This window comes from Pseudophryne corroboree, chromosome 5 (genome assembly GCF_028390025.1).
Source record: "Pseudophryne corroboree isolate aPseCor3 chromosome 5, aPseCor3.hap2, whole genome shotgun sequence".
Taxonomy (NCBI): domain Eukaryota; kingdom Metazoa; phylum Chordata; class Amphibia; order Anura; family Myobatrachidae; genus Pseudophryne; species Pseudophryne corroboree.
The window spans coordinates 233,676,736-233,696,273 of NC_086448.1; the positions used below are offsets into that span (position 1 = coordinate 233,676,736).

At 44.3% G+C, this 19,538-nt stretch overlaps 1 protein-coding gene across 7 annotated transcripts in view; it reads right to left on the reverse strand.

Moving 5' to 3' along the window:
- Positions 1–19,538, reverse strand: part of TBC1D5 (TBC1 domain family member 5) — a 1,053,329-nt gene that overhangs the window by 426,216 nt on the left and 607,575 nt on the right. For all 7 annotated transcript variants that reach the window (XM_063922184.1, XM_063922178.1, XM_063922180.1 and 4 more), the window contains 3 exons: positions 18,601–18,703; positions 4,189–4,277; positions 2,330–2,380 (listed from right to left, as the gene is read on the reverse strand). In XM_063922184.1, the coding sequence (XP_063778254.1) occupies positions 2,330–2,380; positions 4,189–4,277; positions 18,601–18,703 (243 nt within the window). The remainder of the gene's footprint in view (positions 1–2,329; positions 2,381–4,188; positions 4,278–18,600; positions 18,704–19,538) is intronic.

Here is a 19,538-nt window from a genome sequence, read left to right on the forward strand (position 1 = left end):
AGGTAGATCCTATATTTACAGCATATGTGTGGCCACATCTACTCACACACTTGGCCATAAACCCCTAAATCCTTATACTCCGCTGAAGATAAAGCAACAGGGTGTGTGGGTGTGTGTGGGGGCTAAAGAGGCAGGGATGAGAAGACACAGGATGATGGAGTTGATAGATTTAGAAGGGGATAAGGCTGAGAAACAAAGGTGCTGATGAGGTTGGAGTGAAACATGCCAGAGTGTGGCTAAAGAGACAGGGGTTTGAGGCTTGAGAGACACAGAGGAGATGAGCCGATGGCTGATATGGAGAGACACAGACGGGTATGAGGTTGGAGAGATGGGGGGATGAGGATGGAGCAACACGGACATGGGTGAGAATGAGGAAACCCATGCAAACATGAGGCTGGAGAGACACAGGCCAGGATGAGGCTGGAAGAACACAGACAATGAAAACGCTGGAGAGGAGGGGGGATGAAGCTGGAGAGACACAGAGGGGATGAGTCAATGACCGACCAGCCTGTACCTACCAAAGAGGGATGGGGATCACAAAAATCATGAGTGTACTGTTTCTGATATCCCTGTCTGTGCATACTTCACTGGTGTCTAAGAAGGGTCCTGCACAAAAGTCTCCATTCCCCTCCAAATTGTCCCCTCAATGTATAACTCAAGGTCAGACATCAGGGGAAGATGGAGGGGTGAGGGGTGGGGGAGGGTTTCTGTAATGGGTCCAGAGTGCCTAGGGGGCCCACAGCAACCTGACACTTGAATTACATATTTTTTTACATTATTAATTGATATTGCTGCTGTTGCTATAATAACACCACCCAGCCGGATGTCAAAGGACAAATTGAACTTTCCATTATTCTATGAATTTTTTGCACAAAAAAACTGCATTTTCTTCATATTGTCCTCAAGATGAGTGTGAAAAGAGGACATGTGGAAAGTTCTACGTACCCTGTGATGCCATTGAACCCCTTACTTACAATGTCTGAGCCCTCTGTGTTGTAGTTATGTAATGGACACCCACGAGTGGGAATAGTCCCTGTTGGTCGGCATGCCGACCGTTGGGATTGTGAGGGGGCGGGATGTAGGGGGAGGTTATGTGACCGTCGGTCTCCTGGCCGCTGGTCACATAACTACATCCCGTAGTTATAGCCTATATCCATTTTGGACACATTTTGATATTATGTCAGTAAAAATACTAGGCGTCAATTAATTTTAATAAAATGCTTAGTAGAAGTTGGCGGAATCTAATCCTGAGGTGGGCGAGGCAGAGAAAAACAAACCTGTATAATATACAGTATATTTTCTTTTATAAGTGGTCTAACATTTGAGTCTCAGCAGGAGCTATCAAAATCCCTAAAGCTACAGTAGATGGGCCCATAGGTCCTCGCTGTGTGTGTATGTGGAATTTTTCACTGTTACTGTATACTGTTTTCCCTTGGCGTGATTTTCCTAATTTGTGTCTTCAGTGTTAGTACCAGTATAAATTCAGCCAGAATTTACAAAAAAAAAATGTTTTCAGGGGACGCTATAACAGAAGTGTGTTCTTTCCCTATTAGAGCTTTAGTGTGTTTCAGTGTGAGTGCTAGTGAACTGATGGAAAAATGGGTGAGAAAAGCTGAGTGATGGAAAAATGGGTGAGAAAAGCTGAGTAATCTAGAAATAATTGTGTTCAAAATATCAGGGTTGCACTTTTGCCATACGTGGACAAAGATTGTCACCATGAAAACATTGGCGCTACATTTTGGCCCTGTACTTTAAGAGGGGTGGCCACACCCATCGTGCATGCCCTCCCTCATGGAAATGCTATACTGACGCAAATCCCACTCATGAAAAAAGTACATGGGATAGGTCCACCACCACAGAGTGCATTCATAGCTGTTGTGGAAGCACACCACAGAGAAGCACATTGGGGCAGATGTATTAACCTGGAGAAAGCATAAGGAAGTGATAAACCAGTGATTTGTGCAAGGAGATAAACACACCAGCCAATCAGCTCCAATATGCAAATTGACAGTAAGGAGCTGACTGGCTGGTGGGTTTATCTCCTTGCACAAATCACTGGTTTATCACTTCTTTATGCCTTCTCCAGGTTAATACATCTGCCCCATTGTCCTTTGTGCTGTTTGTCTGCCAGCACCCACCCCTACTCCACTGTTGACTTCGCCTGTGTCTGTGTCATCCAGCAAGGTATTTGTCATCCACAGTGAGCAAAAAAAACTAATCTATTTAATTAAAAATTGCATTGTTTGAAATATAAATTAATTTACAAATTGAGCAAGGGCTAGATCACTTTTGCTACAGAACAAGTACGTTTAAAAGGGTTCTAACTTACTAGGCGTCGTGTTCTAGGTAATCTGGATTTAATAGAACTTTCATTTCTTCACTGTAGACAAAAATAAATATATTAATAAATCCTTTGCTTTGTACTCTACAAATGTCAATAACTTTTGGGGAACAAAAATAAAACAGCTATTTTTAAGTAGTTAGTTTTGGAACAGATGAAATAAAATACATATTTTTCTTTGTAACAGTTATGACAATCATTAATCCTTAGGTTATTATAGCAGAACAAATAAGATAACATTTATCTATGGGACAGAATCATTGGCATTTACTATTGCCAGGTAAGCAAAGTACTTACAGGAAGATTCACAATCACATATATGCCTTATGTCTTATGTGTAATATGAATTTGTATAAAATATAACGATACAAACAAATATATCCATAGAGTATAAATATAAATGATAAATATAAATAATAATAGGCTGGATCAATCTATGTTTTCTTTCTATAACTGTGAATGAGGGAAATAATGTTTGATTAAAGAGTCTCATAGATAAGCGAGTATTCTTGTTGTATACAAAGAAAATGGCAAACTAAAATGTATTATCTTTTCTTTTTTTTTATTGTTAAGTGTAGATTGGCTTCATATGAATATGACCTGGTTCACATAGAACAACTATACAATTATACGTTTGGTCAGCATTTACAGTATATACAGGGTGAATTAAATAAGCACAGGACTATGGGGGCAGCAAGTGTGTGTGTGTGTGTGTGTGGGTGTGTGTGTACTGGCGGCAATATGACTAGTAGGCTAAGTGATACATTTTATGGACTATGGGGACAATGTGTGTGTTTGTGAGAGGCTATGGGGTAGTGTGTGTTTGTGTGTGTGTGTGTGTATGTGTAAGAGAGGCTATGGGGCAGCGTGTACAGCTATAGGTGCAGAGTGTGTAAGGCTATGGGAGCAGGCTCTGGGGCAGTATGTGTGGCCATGAAGGAAGCGTGTGAAGCTATGGGAGCAGTGTGTATATGTTTGAGGCAGGTATGCTGTAAACCAAACCTGGCCAAGATGTAGATTGCGATCTACCGGTAGCTTGCGGAGCTCCACCCGGTAGATCCCAACCAACTTCAGAAGGTATCCCTGTAATAAGCCTCTGATGGTTTCAGAGGCCTTAGCGTTCCCAGTACTGCAGCGCGGGTGACGTCATACGATGTGAGGAGCCAGCTGGATCCAGTCTGATGAGCAATGATGGTTCCTCCGAAATATACTTTGCTCAGAGCATCACTCACTTTTATAAACCTGTGAGTAGCAGACTCTTACGGGTACAACAAACCACAAACTCAAGAACCGACTGTCGTCACATCGAAGCATCTTATTGAAAATGTCTCCTAAGGAGGGTAACCTATTAGCCACAAAAATGTGGTTTTGTGATAAAAAAAGGGGGCCCTGAGGAGAATGAGTATTTCTAATTTTTTTCCTAGCAAATATCAGGATTGACCATTTTTCAATCTCGATTCCCGGGACTGAAAAAACAGCCCGGGATTGGCCCCACTAGAGTTGACCTGTGATAAATTAGTGTTAATAGGATACCCCCCTTAATACAGAGGACCAAAATGATTGGCAAATGTTGTATAAGTTTGTTGTATAAAGATACTGAATAGTCTTCTTAGGCTATACAAGACTCAGATGGAGATCATGGCAATAAAATTCATGAATACATGTAATTAGAAATGGATTACAGACTTTTCCTTACAGCATGGTTTGGTCTAACATAATGAGTGATTCAACATCTATGGCCGATTCACTTCATTTTGTCTGGCTACAAATACCGTTGGCTGTGGCCACAGTACCATAATATTTCTTTTTTCTTTTTTTTTTAAATAAAGAAATAACTGTATTCCCACCTTGGTTGTGCAGCTTCACTTGCGTGCATAAACGCCTGGTGATCACAGTGTAGTATGAATACTATTGGCGCCAACAGTTCATGCATTCCCTGGAAGAGAGCAAAGACATGTAGTGCTTAGGTTCACAATAAATTATGTTACGGTTTAAATCAATGCACTACGTTAGAAAGTATAATGTCTACTAAATAATATGGTTATATATACACAGAGGTGTACTCACTGAATTATCCTTATGGCTGGACATAGTTTAGAGCAGCTTTGAGTGATATTCCAATGAGACAAAAACATTTTATAAACAAGCTAGTATTGTAAAGCGTTCAACTAGCTTGTGACACATTACCACAAAGTTGTGACACCTTACACAAGATGCAACACCTTACCACAGAGATGCGACACCTTACAACTAGATGAAACACCATACCACAAGATGCAACGCCATACCACAAAGAAGTGAAACCTTACCACAGAGAAGATAACACTTTACCAGAAGATGTCTAGCATAGGATGTCTAGCATATCCCACAAAGCCATGTAAGTGTCAGACCGGAAGGATAACTAACTGAGGAAGCATCTGTATAGTTACTAAAGGTCAGTTATTCAGACAATCTGCATAATGACATCAATAGCGTGCATACAGTGGGGCAAAAAAGTATTTGGACAGCCACCAATTGTGCAAGTTGACCCACTTAAAAAGATGAGAGGTCTGTAAATTCCATCATAGGTACACTTCAACTGTGAGGGACAGAATCTGGAAAAAAAACCCTAGGAAATCACATTGTATGATTTTTAAACAATTTATTTGTATATTCTTGCGGAAAAATAAGATTTTACTTACCGGTAAATCTATTTCTCGTAGTCCGTAGAGGATGCTGGGACTCCGTAAGGACCATGGGGAATAGACGGGCTCCGCAGGAGATAGGGCACTTTAAGAAAGCTTTGGACTCTGGGTGTGCACTGGCTCCTCCCTCTATGCCCCTCCTCCAGACCTCAGTTAGGGAAACTGTGCCCAGAGGAGATGGACAGTACGAGGAAGGATTTTTGTAAATCTAAGGGCGAGATCCACACCAGCCACACCAATCACACCGTATAACTTGCGATACACTACCCAGTCAACAGTATGAACAACAACATAGCCTAGGTTCAACCGATAAACTAAAACATAACCCTTATATAAGCAACAACTATATACAAGTCTTGCAGAAGAAGTCCGCACTTGGGACGGGCGCCCAGCATCCTCTACGGACTACGAGAAATAGATTTACCGGTAAGTAAAATCTTATTTTCTCTAACGTCCTTGAGGATGCTGGGACTCCGTAAGGACCATGGGGATTATACCAAAGCTCCCAAACGGGCGGGAGAGTGCGGATGACTCTGCAGCCCCGATTGAGCAAACAGGAGGTCCTCCTCAGCCAGGGTATCAAACTTATAGAACTTTGCAAAGGTGTTAGACCCCGACCAAGTAGCTGCTCGGCACAACTGTAATGCCGAGACCCCTCGGGCAGCCGCCCAAGAAGAGCCCACTTTTCTAGTGGAATGGGCCTTAACCGATTTAGGCAATGGCAAACCTGCCGTAGAATGCGCATGCTGAATCGTGTTACAGATCCAGCGAGCAATAGTCTGCTTTGAAGCAGGAGCGCCAACCTTGTTGGCCGCATACAGAACAAACAGAGCTTCAGTCTTCCTGATTCTAGCCGTTCTGGTCACATAAATCTTCAAAGCCCTGACCACATCCAGGGACTCGGAATCCTCCAAGTCCCGTGTAGCCACAGTCACGACAATAGGTTGGTTCACATGAAAAGATGAGACCACTTTTGGCAGAAAGTAAGGAAGAGTCCTCAACTCTGCCCTATCCACGTGAAAAACCAAGTATGGGCTTTTATGTGATAAAGCCGCCAATTCTGAAACACGTCTTGCCGAAGCTAATGCCAACAACATGACCACTTTCCACGTGAGGTATTTCAACACCACAGTCTTGAGTGGTTCAAACCAAGGTGACTTGAGGAAACGTAACACCACGTTAAGATCCCAAGGCGCCACCGGAGGCACAAAGGGAGGCTGAATATGCAGCACACCCTTCACAAAAGTCTGTACTTCAGGAAGAGAGGCTAATTCTCTTTGAAAGAAAATGGATAAGGCCGAAATTTGGACCTTTATGGACCCTAATTTTAGGCCCAAAGTCACTCCTGTTTGAAGGAAGTGAAGTAGACGGCCCAAATGGAACTCCTCCGTAGGAGCAGCTCTGGCCTCACACCAAGAAACATATTTTCGCCATATACGGTGATAATGTTTTAACGTCACGTCTTTCCTAGCCTTGATCAGGGTAGGAATGACCTCCTCCGGAATCCCTTTTTCCGCTAGGATCCGGCGTTCAACCGCCATGCCGTCAAACGCAGCCGCGGTAAGTCTTGGAACAGACAGGGCCCCTGCCGCAGCAGGTCCTGCCTTAGAGAAAGAGGCCACAGATCTTCTTTGAGCAACTCTTGCAGCTCCGGATACCAAGTCCTCCGTGGCCAATCTGGAACAATGAGGATTGTTCTGACCCTGCTTATTCTTATTATTCTCAACACTTTGGGTATGAGAGGAAGAGGAGGAAACACATAGACCGATCTGAACACCCAAGGTGTCACCAGAGCGTCTACCACTACCGCCTGAGGGACCCTTGACCTGGCGCAATACTGCTTTAGCTTTTTGTTGAGACGGGACGCCATCATGTCTATTTGAGGCAGTCCCCACCGACCCGTGATCTGTGCGAAGACTTCTTGATGAAGTCCCCATTCTCCCGAAAGCAGGTCGTGCCTGCTGAGGAAGTCCGCCTCCCAGTTGTCCACCCCTGGGATGAACACTGCTGATAGCGCGCTTACATGGCCTTCCGCCCAGCGTAGAATCCTGGTCGCTTCTGCCATGGCCAGTCTGCTCCTTGTTCCGCCTTGGCGGTTTATACGAGCCACTGCCGTGACATTGTCTGACTGAATCAGAACCGGTTTTTCCCGAAGCAATTCCTCCGCTTGACGCAGGGCGTTGTATATGGCCCTCAACTCCAGGACGGTGATGTGGAGACAAGTCTCTAGATTTGACCAGAGACCTTGGAAATTTCTTCCCAGTGTGACTGCTCCCCAGCCTCGGAGGCTTGCGTCCGTGGTCACCAGGACCCAGTCCTGAATGCCGAACCTGCGACCCTCTAGTAGGTGAGCACTGTGCAGCCACCACAGGAGAGATATCCTGGTCCTGGGAGACAGGGTGATCCTTCGATGCATTTGTAAATGGGACCCGGACCACTTGTCCAAGAGGTCCCATTGAAAAGTTCTCGCATGTAACCTGCCGAAAGGGATGGCCTCGTATGAAGCCACCATCTTCCCCAGGACCCGCGTGAAATGATGCACTGAAACCTGTTTTGGTTTTAATAGGAAGAAAAACCTTTTTCTGGTCTGTGTCTAGAATCAGGCCCAAAAAAGTTAGACGCGTTGTAGGGACTAGCTGGGACTTCGGTATATTGAGAATCCAGCCGTGTAACTGCAACGTCTTCATGGACAGAGACACACTGTCCAGCAACTTCTCCCGAGATCTCGCCTTTATGAGATCGTCCAAGTATGGGATAATTGTGACCCCCTGCCTGCGCAGGAGCACCATCATTTCAGCCATTACCTTGGTGAAAATTCTCGGGCCGTGGAAAGCCCAAACGGCAACGTCTGAAATTGGTAGTGACAGTCCTGCACTGCAAATCTCAGGAACGCCTGATGAGGGGGGAATACCGGAACATGAAGGTAAGCATCCTTTATGTCCAGGGACCGCCCTGAGTGATTCCATTTTTAACTTGAACCTCTTCAAGTATAGGTTCAGGGATTTTAGGTTTAAAATGGGTCTGACCGAACAGTCCGGTTTCGGGACCACAAACAGGGTTGAGTAATATCCCTCTCCTTGCTGGAGATGAGGAACTGTGACAATCACCTGTTGGAATATACAATTTTTGGATTGCTGCCAACACTAGCTCCCTCTCTGATGGGGAAGCCGGCAGAGCCGATTTGAAAACCGGCGAGGAGGCAAGTCTTCGAATTCCAGCCTGTATCCTTGAGAAACAATCTCTAATGCCCAGGGATCCACCTGCGAGTGAACCCAGACGTGGCTGAAAAACCGAAGACGAGCCCCCACTAGATCTGCTTATCCCCGGAAAGCCCCAGCGTCATGCAGTGGACTTTGCAGACGCAGGGGAGGACATCTGCTCTTGGGAACTAGCTGTGTGCAGCTTCTTTCCCCTGCCTTTCCCTCTGGCAACAAAGGACGATCCCCGTACCTTTTTGTTTTTATTGGAACGAAAGGACTGCATTTGATAATGAGGTGCCTTTTTTGTATGCTGCGGGGGGACATAAGGTAAGAAATTCGACTTACCAGCCGTAGCAGTAGAGACAAGGTCCGAGAGGCCGTCTCCAAACAACTCCCCCCCTTTGTAAGGCAAGGACTCCATATGCCGCTTTGAATCAGCGTCTCCCGTCCACTGTCGGGTCCACAAGAGCCGCCTAGCAGAAATAGACATAGCATTTATTCTGGAGCTTAATAAACAAATGTCTCTCTGAGCATCTCTCATATACAAGGCAGCATCTCTGATATGGTCTATGGTCATTTGAATGGCATCCCTATCTAAGGTGTCAATCTCCGTAGATAAGGAACCGCACTACAAACCCAGGCCGACGCCATAGCCGGTCTAACAATAGTGCCTGAATGAGTGTAAATGTGCTTCATGGTAATTCCCTGCCTGCGATCAGCAGGATCCTTGAGGGAAGCCGTATCCTGAGAAGGCAGTGCCACCTTTTTGGACAAGCGTGTCAGCGCCTTGCCTACTTTAGGCGAAGATTCCCATCGTATCCTATCCGTTTGTGGAAAAGGATACGCCATAAGAATCCTTTTGGGAACTTGTGGTCTCCTATCCGGAGATTCCCAAGCCTTTTCGCACAATTCACTCAGTTCAAATGAGGACGGAAAGGTGACTTCAGGCTTTTTCCCTTTATACATGTGTACCCTCGTGTCAGGGACAGGGGGTTCCTCAGTAATATGCAAAACCTCTTTAATGGCAATAATCATGTACCGAATACCTTTTGCCACCCTCGGCTGTAATTTTGCATCTTCATAGTCGACACTAGAGTCAGTATCCGTGTCGGTATCTGTGTCATCGATCTGGGATATGGTGCGCTTCTGAGACCCCGAAGGGCCTGGCGCCACAGGGACAGGCATGGACTGGCTACCTGACTGATCCCTAGCTTCAGCCTTGTCTAACCTTTTATGCAATAGATTGACATTTGCATTCAAGACATTCAGCATATCCACCCATTCCGGTGTCGGCGTTGCCGATGGCGACATGACATTCAAGCACTCCCCCTCCACATTAAGCGAGCCTTCCTCGTCAAACATGTCGACACACGCGTACCGACACACTTCACACACACAGGGAACCTCTTTTCTGAAGACAGTATCCCCTTCAAGGCCCTTTGGAGAGATAGAGAGAGAGTATGCCAGCACACACCCCAGCGCAATGACCCTGGAGACCAACACAAAATGTTTTTCCCCCAGCCGCGCTGTATAATATGTTATCCGCCAATTATGTGCCCCCCCCTCTCTTTTAAACACCCCTTCACCGTGTGTAAGCAGGGGAGAGTCCAGGGAGCTTCCTCTCAGCGGTGCTGTGGAGAGAAAATGGCGCTGGTGAGTGCTGAGGGAGAAGCCCCGCCCCCTCGGCGGCGGGCTTCTGTCCCGCTCAAACTTACTAAAATATGGCGGGGGCTCTTTTATATACATGTACAGTGCCCACCTGTACATGTATATTGTCTTTTTCCATAACAGAGGTGTTATATTGCTGCCCCCCCCCCCCCCTGCACCCTTACAGTGACCGGAGTATGTGAGGTGTATGGGAGCAATGACGCACAGCTGCAGTGCTGTGCGTTACCTCAGTGAAGCTGAAGGCTTCTGTCGCCTGACGTCTTCTGACTTCGGTTCTTCTGGCTCTGGGAGGAGAACGGCGGCGCGGCTCTGGGGGTGGACGCCCAGTAAGAACCTGTGTTCACCCCCTCTGGAGCTAATGGTGTCCAGTAGCCGAGGAAGCAGAGCCTATCTTAGACAAGAAGGTCTGCCCCTCTCTCCTCAGTCCCTCGATGCAGGGAGCCTGTTGCCAGCAGTGCTCCCTGTAAAAAAGTAGAAAAAAATCCAAACAAAAATGCTTCTAGGCAGAGAACTCTGGAGAGCTCTCTGCAGTGCACCCATCCTGCTCTGGGCACAGTGTAAAACTGAGGTCTGGAGGAGGGGCATAGAGGGAGGAGCCAGTGCACACCCAGAGTCCAAAGCTTTCTTAAAGTGCCCTATCTCCTGCGGAGCCCGTCTATTCCCCATGGTCCTTATGGAGTCCCAGCATCCTCAAGGACATTAGAGAAATAAATATTTGGACAATCAAAACGTTTAACTCAATACTTTGTAATATAACCTCGGTTGGCAATTACAGAGGTCAAACGTTTCTTGTAGTTCTTGACCAGGTGTGCACACACTGTAGCAGGTATTTTGGCCCACTCTTCCATGCAGATCTTCTCTAGATCTGTCATGTTTTGGGGCTGTCGCCGGGCAACACGGACTTTCAACTCCCTCCACAGATTTTCTATTGGGTTGAGGTCTGGAGACTGGTTAGGCCACTACAGGACCTTGAAATGCTTCTTACAGAGCCACTCCTTAGTTGCCCAGGCGGTGTGTTTGGGGTCATTGTCATGCTGGAAGACCCAGCCACGTTCCAGCTTCAATGCTCTTACTGATACATGGCCCCATTCATCCTCTCCTTAATACGGATCAGTCGTCCTGTCCCCTTTGCAGAAAAGCAGCCCCATGATTCACAGTGGGTATGGTGTTCTTGGGATGCCATTCATCATTCTTCTCCGTCCAAACACGGCTCATCCCAGCCCTGTGCAACTCTACAATTTTGTCCCTGGTGTCCTTAGACAGCTCTCTAGTCTTGGCCATGGTGAAGAGGTAGCAGTCTGACTGTTTGAGGGTGTGGACAGGTGTCTTTTATACAGATAACCAGTTCAAAAAGGTGCCATTAATACAGGTAACGAGTGGAGGATAGAAGAGCTTATTAAAGAATAAGTAACAGGTCTGTGAGAGCCAGAAATCTTGCTACTTGGTAGGTGTCCAAATATTTATTTTCCACAAGAATATACAAGTAAATTGTATAAAAATCATACAATGTGATTTCCTGTTTGTTTTTTTCCAGATTCTGTCTCTCACAGTTGAAGTGTACCTATGATGGAAATTACAGACCTCTCATCTTTTTAAGTGGGTCAACTTGCACAATTGGTGGCTGTCCAAATATTTTTTTGCCCCACTGTATGAGATTTCAGCAGGTGTTTCCTGGCAAACGTCTTATCTGAAGTATCAGCAGTTATTCCAATAACTTTTAGTTCATCAAAATCATTTAAAATAGGCAAAATTCTTTTTGAATGGCATTCCCCCTTCACATAAGATACCTTCTTAAAATATATAACTGTATCTCAAGCAAAATCTGCAGGTCAAGGCTGTAGACCTAGTTGGGAAAGTTATTTCCCAAATCCATACGAGATACGCTGAGTTATTGACATAGCATTAGGTGACATCATTTCTAGGTTCCAGACAGTGCTGCTCAAAGGCATAAGGTCCACTAATGACCAAAAAAGCATTGAAAAAAACCAACACACAAGACAGTGGCCGACCATTAGCGCCAAAAGATGACAAAAATCATCATCTTAATCATCTTTGGAACACTGGTAAACCTAGCTAAGGAAGTACTGACATTTTATTAATCATCAGGGAGAGCAGTAATTATGTGGCAATGACAGTTTGGCGGCCATTTAAAATAAAAACAGATCCTACGCTGCACGTTCTCTCACTGCTATTAGGGTGAACAGTTCTGAACATAGAAAAAGAAAAGAAGAGAAAGAAAGTCGAGGTAAAGTTTTCTGTTTGTCAACAGCCTGTAGGCTCGCAAAATTGAACCTGTTCTTTATATGCCTATGTTCATTTAGCCCACCAAGCAGTCTTTATTAAAGCTGGAGCATCAGGCAGTCAAAGTTCATTAATACCATTTATGTAATCTATGCAGTTTCAATTAACTCAGCAAGACATTCTACTACATGATAACAGTCTCATTAATTCAATAAAACCCCATAACTATTAACAATATGGTCTATGTTAAACGGGGTGTCACCTACTACAGAATAATGGCTTTAACAGCTTGTGAGGAGACTTAAGTTTTTCCCTTCTTTTAAATGTTATCAAGTTAAATATTCATTCCTTATGCAGAAAGGTGTTATTTCTCTGTAAGGCATCTTCAAGTTATCAAACCCAAGCAGGGGGTAATTAAGCTGTTTTAATTCTTACCCAGTAATAATATTACTTTCTAGTTCAGTAAATGACAGACTTTGTTTAAAATTATACACGGTTTCCCACTTCAATGCTTGGCGTGCCTGGGGTGTATTCACTTAACGCTGTTGGAACGGACACCGTTGAATAATTCCGACCAAACAAATTTATTAAAAAAGAAAAAAATAGCTCACCATTAATTTTTATTTGGCTTAACGATTCGTTTTCACATTGCAGTTAACATAGCTAGGAAATATGCATTTCCTAACTTGTTTATTGCTTAGTTAACGTAATTTGATTTTACAAAGTTCTTTAGTGTCTTTTCCCAATGTTCTCTGTCGAAAACTAATACAAAAACGGCATTAACTTGAAAATGAGCCTCTGCTCGCAGACTCCCTATGTTTCTTCAAAACTTTGATAGCTGTTTAATATAAAAAGTTCTGTGGCAGCTTTTCTAATACTGGTTAAGTATATGCCTATTTTTCTCTCATTTGCATATGCTTAGGAAAGTGTGTAACTTTCGGGAATGTCAAATATTTCTTATTACGGTCACACTCTAGTTCCGGGAACAGTGCTCCATTTGACCAAGAGGGTTCTCCGGCACTATCTCGGCAACCCAAGATACCACGCTGATTACATGCTGGGAAAGAGATCTCCTTTTCTGCAAACTTGAACTCTGCACTTGTGCCCAACCTGCTCCTGCCACTGTCTCCGCCGGAGACTCTCCTAATGGCGGGAGTGAACCACACTGACAGCTGTGGCTCAGGAGTCTTGCAAAGCCACCTGCTCAGTGGATTTATGCCCCTTTGCCTCCTGAACTGCATGGTGGTTCCTGGTATGCTCTCTGTATTGTGTGACATACACTAGGATGCTCCCTACATTTTATGATGGACACTAGGAAGCTCTCTGTATTGTATGGCGGTTCATGGGATACTATTGGTGTGTTGTTTAACAGAAAATGAAATTCTATCTAAATTTTATTTACAGACTACGATACTCTCTCTATTGTACAGCAGTCACTTAGATGTTCTCTGTTTTGTGTAGCATACCTAGAATGCTTTCTGTATTGTGTGTTGGTCACTTGGATGCTCTCTGTATTGTATGGCGGTTCATGGGATACTATTGGTGTGTTGTTTAACAGAAAATGAAATTCTATCTAAATTTTATTTACAGACTACGATACTCTCTCTATTGTACAGCAGTCACTTAGATGTTCTCTGTTTTGTGTAGCATACCTAGAATGCTTTCTGTATTGTGTGGTGGTCACTTGGATGCTCTCTGTATTGTGTGGTGGTCACTGTGAAGCTCTCTGTATTATATGGTGAACCATGGGATACTCTCTGTAGTTTATTGTGGGCACTAGGATGCGCTCTGTATTTTATGGCGGGCAATGGCATATTCTCTGTATTGAATGTTAGTTACTGGGAGTGTTGCATAATAGAAAATACAATGCTTTTTGAATTTTAATACAGACATTAGGATGCTCTCTGTACTGTATAGCAGTCACTTAAATACTCTCTGTAATGTGTGGTGGTTACTTGGAATGCTCTAAGTATTGACAGGGGTTACTGGTATGTTTGTTGTATTTTATGGTGTACACTGGGACGCTCTTTCTATTTTATAGCTATCACTGGGATGCAGGGGGTATTTTATATAAGAATTCACACCTTTATTGACTAGGTTGCAGTCTGAAGTTAATATTTGGATGATCTCTTTATGTCATCTAAGTGACTAGGATGCTCCTGTATTGCATGTCACTATGAAGCAAAGTTTTGCATACAAGGAGCCAGGGGCAATTTGTTTTTCTATTTTACACTGCTGAGGAGAATGTATTTGAACCTCACCTTCTGCCTGATTTGGTCAGGGACAATTTCAGTTCCCAATCTACCCCTTACAATATCCCACAGATGATGTACATAATGAAAACAATGCACAGCATACATCTGAAAAGTATCAGTGGTATGCAGACAGAATGTCAACACCAGAATGTCGAAATATTCTGAATGTTAACATGTACAGAATGCGGACATTCAATATGTCAACATTAGCAATGTTTACACTGACATAATATGATCTTAATAGTATTACAGATATGTAGTCAGAATGTCAACAGCAAAATCTTGACATTTTCTGAATCTCAACATTCACAATGTTGACACAGACATAATGTCAACATTGTGAGTGAGGACAGCCATAATGTCAACACTTGATTTTAGGGTTAGTTTTGTGCTGTGGTTAGGGTTAGGAACAGATTAAAAATGAATGGGAAATCGTATTGATGACATGCTGACTGTTGACACTGACTGTTGACTTTCTGAATGTCGATATTTGACATGCTGTACATGTCAACATTTTCATGTCAGCATTCTGAAATTGATGTGCCATAGAATCACTGCCGCGACGTGTCAGCGGTGGAATGGAAGCAGCTTGCTTCTCCATCTATGCAATCTATTTTATCCCACATCTGGTATGTCTATCGCATGGAGTACATGACTAGCCTCATAAATCAGTCTTCCGAATCAATAGACAAAAGATGGAGCCCATGGCTCCATAGCCTCTCAAAATGCCCTTTCCCCTTGTATCAGCCAACTAGACATATTGGGGTATATGCAATTGCGGTCAAATTCCCGAAATTGTCGAAAAACTGGACTTTTTCGCCCAAAAAAAAAGAATCGACAATGCAATTCAGTACTTTCCATCAAAAAAACGGACTTTCAAAATTCGACTTTTTGAAATTCGACATTTGTCAAATTCGACATTTCTGCAATGGTACAAATGCAGCAATTCGCCAAAAGTATATTCAATTGAAGTTTGGAAATTCGACAACAGTGCTTTTAGACAGTAAATTCGTCATTTTCAATCCGCCACACTTTGGTGGGGGAATCTAATTAAAAAAAATTAAAACATGTTTTTTTTGGTGTTTTTTTTTATTGGTAATAGCATATCTATTTATATTAGAAGGGATTAGGTAATTGGTTTGTCTATTTTGGAGGCACAAGTATTATTTATATATTTTTAAAAATATTATTTTTTTATTTTATTTATTTTTTAAATGGAATGGTAAAATCCCGAAAAAAATGGCGTGGGGTCCCCCCTCCAAAGCATAACCAGCCTCGGGCTCTTTGAGCCGGTCCTGGTTCTAAAAATCCGGGGGGGAAAATGACAGGGGATCCCCCGTATTTTTAAAACCAGCACCGGGCTCTGCGCCTGGTGCTGGTGCAAAAAATACGGGGGACAAAAAGAGTAGGGGTCCCCCGTATTTTTTACACCAGCATCGGGCTTCACTAGCTGGACAGATTATGCCACAGCCGGGGGTCACTTTTATACCGCACCCTGCGTCCGTGGCATTAAATATCCAACTAGTCACCCCTGGCCGGGGTACCCTGGGGGAGTGGGGACCCCTTCAATCAAGGGGTCCCCCCCCAGCCACCCAAGGGCCAGGGGTGAAGCCCGAGGCTGTCCCCCCCATCCAAGGACTGCGGATGGGGGGCTGATAGCCTTGAGAAATTTGAAAGAATATTGTTTTTTCCAGTAGTACTACAAGTCCCAGCAAGCCTCCCCCGCAAGCTGGTACTTGGAGAACCACAAGTACCAGCATGCGGGAGAAAAACGGGCCCGCTGGTACCTGTAGTTCTACTGGGGGAAAAAATACCCAAATAAAAACAGGACACGCACACCGTGATAGTAAAACTTTATTACACACATGTCGACACACACATACTTACCTATGTTCACACGCCGACCTCTGTCCACTTGTCCAAGTAGAATCCACGTGTACCTGTGAATAAAATTATACTCACCTCAATCCAGTGTCCAGATTATAATCCTCGTACTAGGCAAAACAACAAAACGAACACCCGGACCAAACGGACTGAAAGGGGTCCCATGTTTACACATGGGACCCCTTTCCACGAATGCCGGGACCCCACGTGACTGCTGTCACAGAAGGTCCCTTCAGCCAATCAGGAAGCGCTACTTTGTGGCACTCACCTGATTGGCTGTATGCGCGTCTGCTGTCAGACAGCGCATCGCACAGCTCCCTCCATTAGTTTCAATGGTGGGAACTTTGCGGGTAGCGGTGGGGTTACCCGCGATCAGCCGCTGACCGCGGGTGACCTCACCGCTGACGCAAAGTTCCCACCATTGAATATAATGGAGAGGCTTTGCGATGCGCTGTCTGACAGCAGACGCGCATACAGCCAATCAGGTGAGTGCCACGAAGTAGCGCTTCCTGATTGGCTGAAGGGACCTTCTGTGACAGCAGTCACGTGGGGTCCCGGCATTCGTGGAAAGGGGTCCCATGTGTAAACATGGGACCCCTTTCAGTCCGTTTGGTTCGGGTGTTCGTTTTGTTGTTTTGCCAAGTACGAGGATTATTTTAAAAGATCCGGACACTGGATTGAGGTGAGTATAATTTTTTTCACAGGTACCCCGGATTCTTCAGTGACGAGGGGGGCGTGGCAGTCGGCGGGTCAACATAGGTAAGTATGTATGTGTCGGCATGTATGAAATAAAGTTTTACTTTCACGGTGTGTGTCTCCTGTTTTTATTTGGGTATTTTTTTTCCAGTAGAACTACAGGCACCAGCGGGCCCGTTTTTCTCCCGCATGCTGGTACTTGTGGTTCTTCAAGTACCAGCTTGCGGGGGAGGCTTGCTGGGACTTGTAGTACTACTGGAAAAAAACAATATTCTTTCAAATTTCTCAAGGCTATCAGCCCCCCATCCGCAGCCCTTGGATGGGGGGGACAGCCTCGGGCTTCACCCCTGGCCCTTGGGTGGCTGGGGGGGGACCCCTTGATTGAAGGGGTCCCCACTTCCCCAGGGTACCCCGGCCAGGGGTGACTAGTTGGATATTTACTGCCACGGCCGCAGGGCGCTGTATAAAAGTGACCCCCGGCTGTGGCATTATCTGTCCAGCTAGTGGAGCCCGATGCTGGTGTAAAAAATACGGGGGACCCCTACTCTTTTTGTCCCCCGTATTTTTTGCACCAGCACCAGGCGCAGAGCCCGGTGCTGGTTTTAAAAATACGGGGGATCCCCTGTCAGTTTTTCCCCCGGATTTTTAGAACCAGGACCGGCTCGAAGAGCCCGAGGCTGGTTATGCTTTGGAGGGGGGACCCCACACAATTTTTTGTCGGGTTTTTTACCGTTTTTTCCCGTTTTTTAAAAATCGGATTAAAATCCGTCAAATCGGCCGTTTTTCGACAGCGGGACTGTCGAATCCGTTTTTTATTGAATATGGTAAATTTCGGCACCCACTTGCCGGAATTTGACGGTCGAATTGTGTCGAATAAAAAAACGGGCGAAAAATTGCCGCGATTCGCCGCTAATTGCATATACCCCATTGACATTCTCCTAGACCTAGCCTGGATTCCCCCCTTCTCTTTCTTCTTCCCTTTCTTATACTACTTTCTCTTTACGTTATATTTTTTCTATCCTTTTTACAGCCTACCTCACTTTTGTCTATGCCGGAATCCCCTTTCCTTATTATCTCTAGTATGGTTTCAAAAATGGATCAATACTTTGATTAATTTTTAATGGACCTGATCTTTACTTTACTCACTACCTATGTTATGGAGATTCTGTTTGTCCTGGTCCCGGTGATTTACTTAACAAAAAGTATTAAAAAAAAATAAAAAAAATGAAGGCAAAATTCAGTAATAAATTAGTGGAGGAAAGGAGTTGCCATGAACACAGATCAGGGGAGGGGACCCAGGGGGATCAATGGATGACAGTAGTGGCAGTGCAGCTAACAGTTGATAGCCACCTGCTAGCAAAGCAGGGAAGCGCCTTTCCAGCCTGATGCCTTCCTGCACACTTTACCATGATAACGTTTGTCCATGGATATTGTTTTTTTTTTTTTTTAAAGCATGCATTAGCCTAACAGGAGCAATGAAAGAACAAAGACTGCAAATGTATGTAATTATTATTCACATTTATCTGTAATGATGACATTGGGGAAACAAAGTGTTTCATGTTTCATATAATGTGCTGTACAGCAATGATCAATAAGACAATGCATTTTATAGGTGTACTATATAATCTTACCTGCTTATAAAGCAAATGTTCATTTTCTCTTGCATAACAGAAAAGTACATCGGTAAGGATTTTTCTCACATTCTCCTGCTGGAAAAACTGCATTTCAGGAAACCTACAAGACCCAGATAAAAAATATGAATGCCAAGCAACATGTATCAACTTAATATGAGTATTGAAAGAACTGGAAGAATCACATTTTTAACTAAATATATAACAACCATGCCTAACAATCTATGGGGTCGATTCAATTCGGCAACAGATGAATAGCGCCAGGAATTAGCTCCCGACGCTATTCAATTCAGCTAAAGTTAAGTCGGCGAATGCCGTTCTCGCCGACTTAACAGGTAGTTTTGTTGGGAGAACGAGCATTCTCCGACGTAACTACCCGCGGCAATGCTGATTCCCGACAGAATCAGCTTCGCGCCGGCTGCGCGGCAGCTCTTTTGACGGTTTTCCCGACAATTGTGGGTAACTTAGCTGAATTGAATAGCGTCGGGAGCTAATTCCCGGCGATATTCATCTGTTGCCGAATTGAATCGACCCCTATGTGAGATATTCCACATATATATATATATATACTATTGTGATTAAAATGATACTAGATTATAAGACTAAAATCGCTGATGTTCCATTTGTACTAGGACGTGAACTGTTTTCCTATTTTAAGTTATATTTATATTTATAGGTCATACAAATGCCTCCATTGTCACCATAACTCTCCCCCCTCGCAGGCCGACATGGTACCACACCTGCTGATTTTTGTACGCGGCTGCAAACAAAAATCCGCAAATCTGGCGGTACAGTAAGTGTGGCATATAGAATTGATTGCGGTCATGAGTAAGCTGTGCTTAATTGAACTGACCCCACAGAGTAGGGTTTCCCAAACGCCACCATTACAGTCAATATTTTAAGGATATCCATGCTTGAGCACAGGTGACTTAATTAGT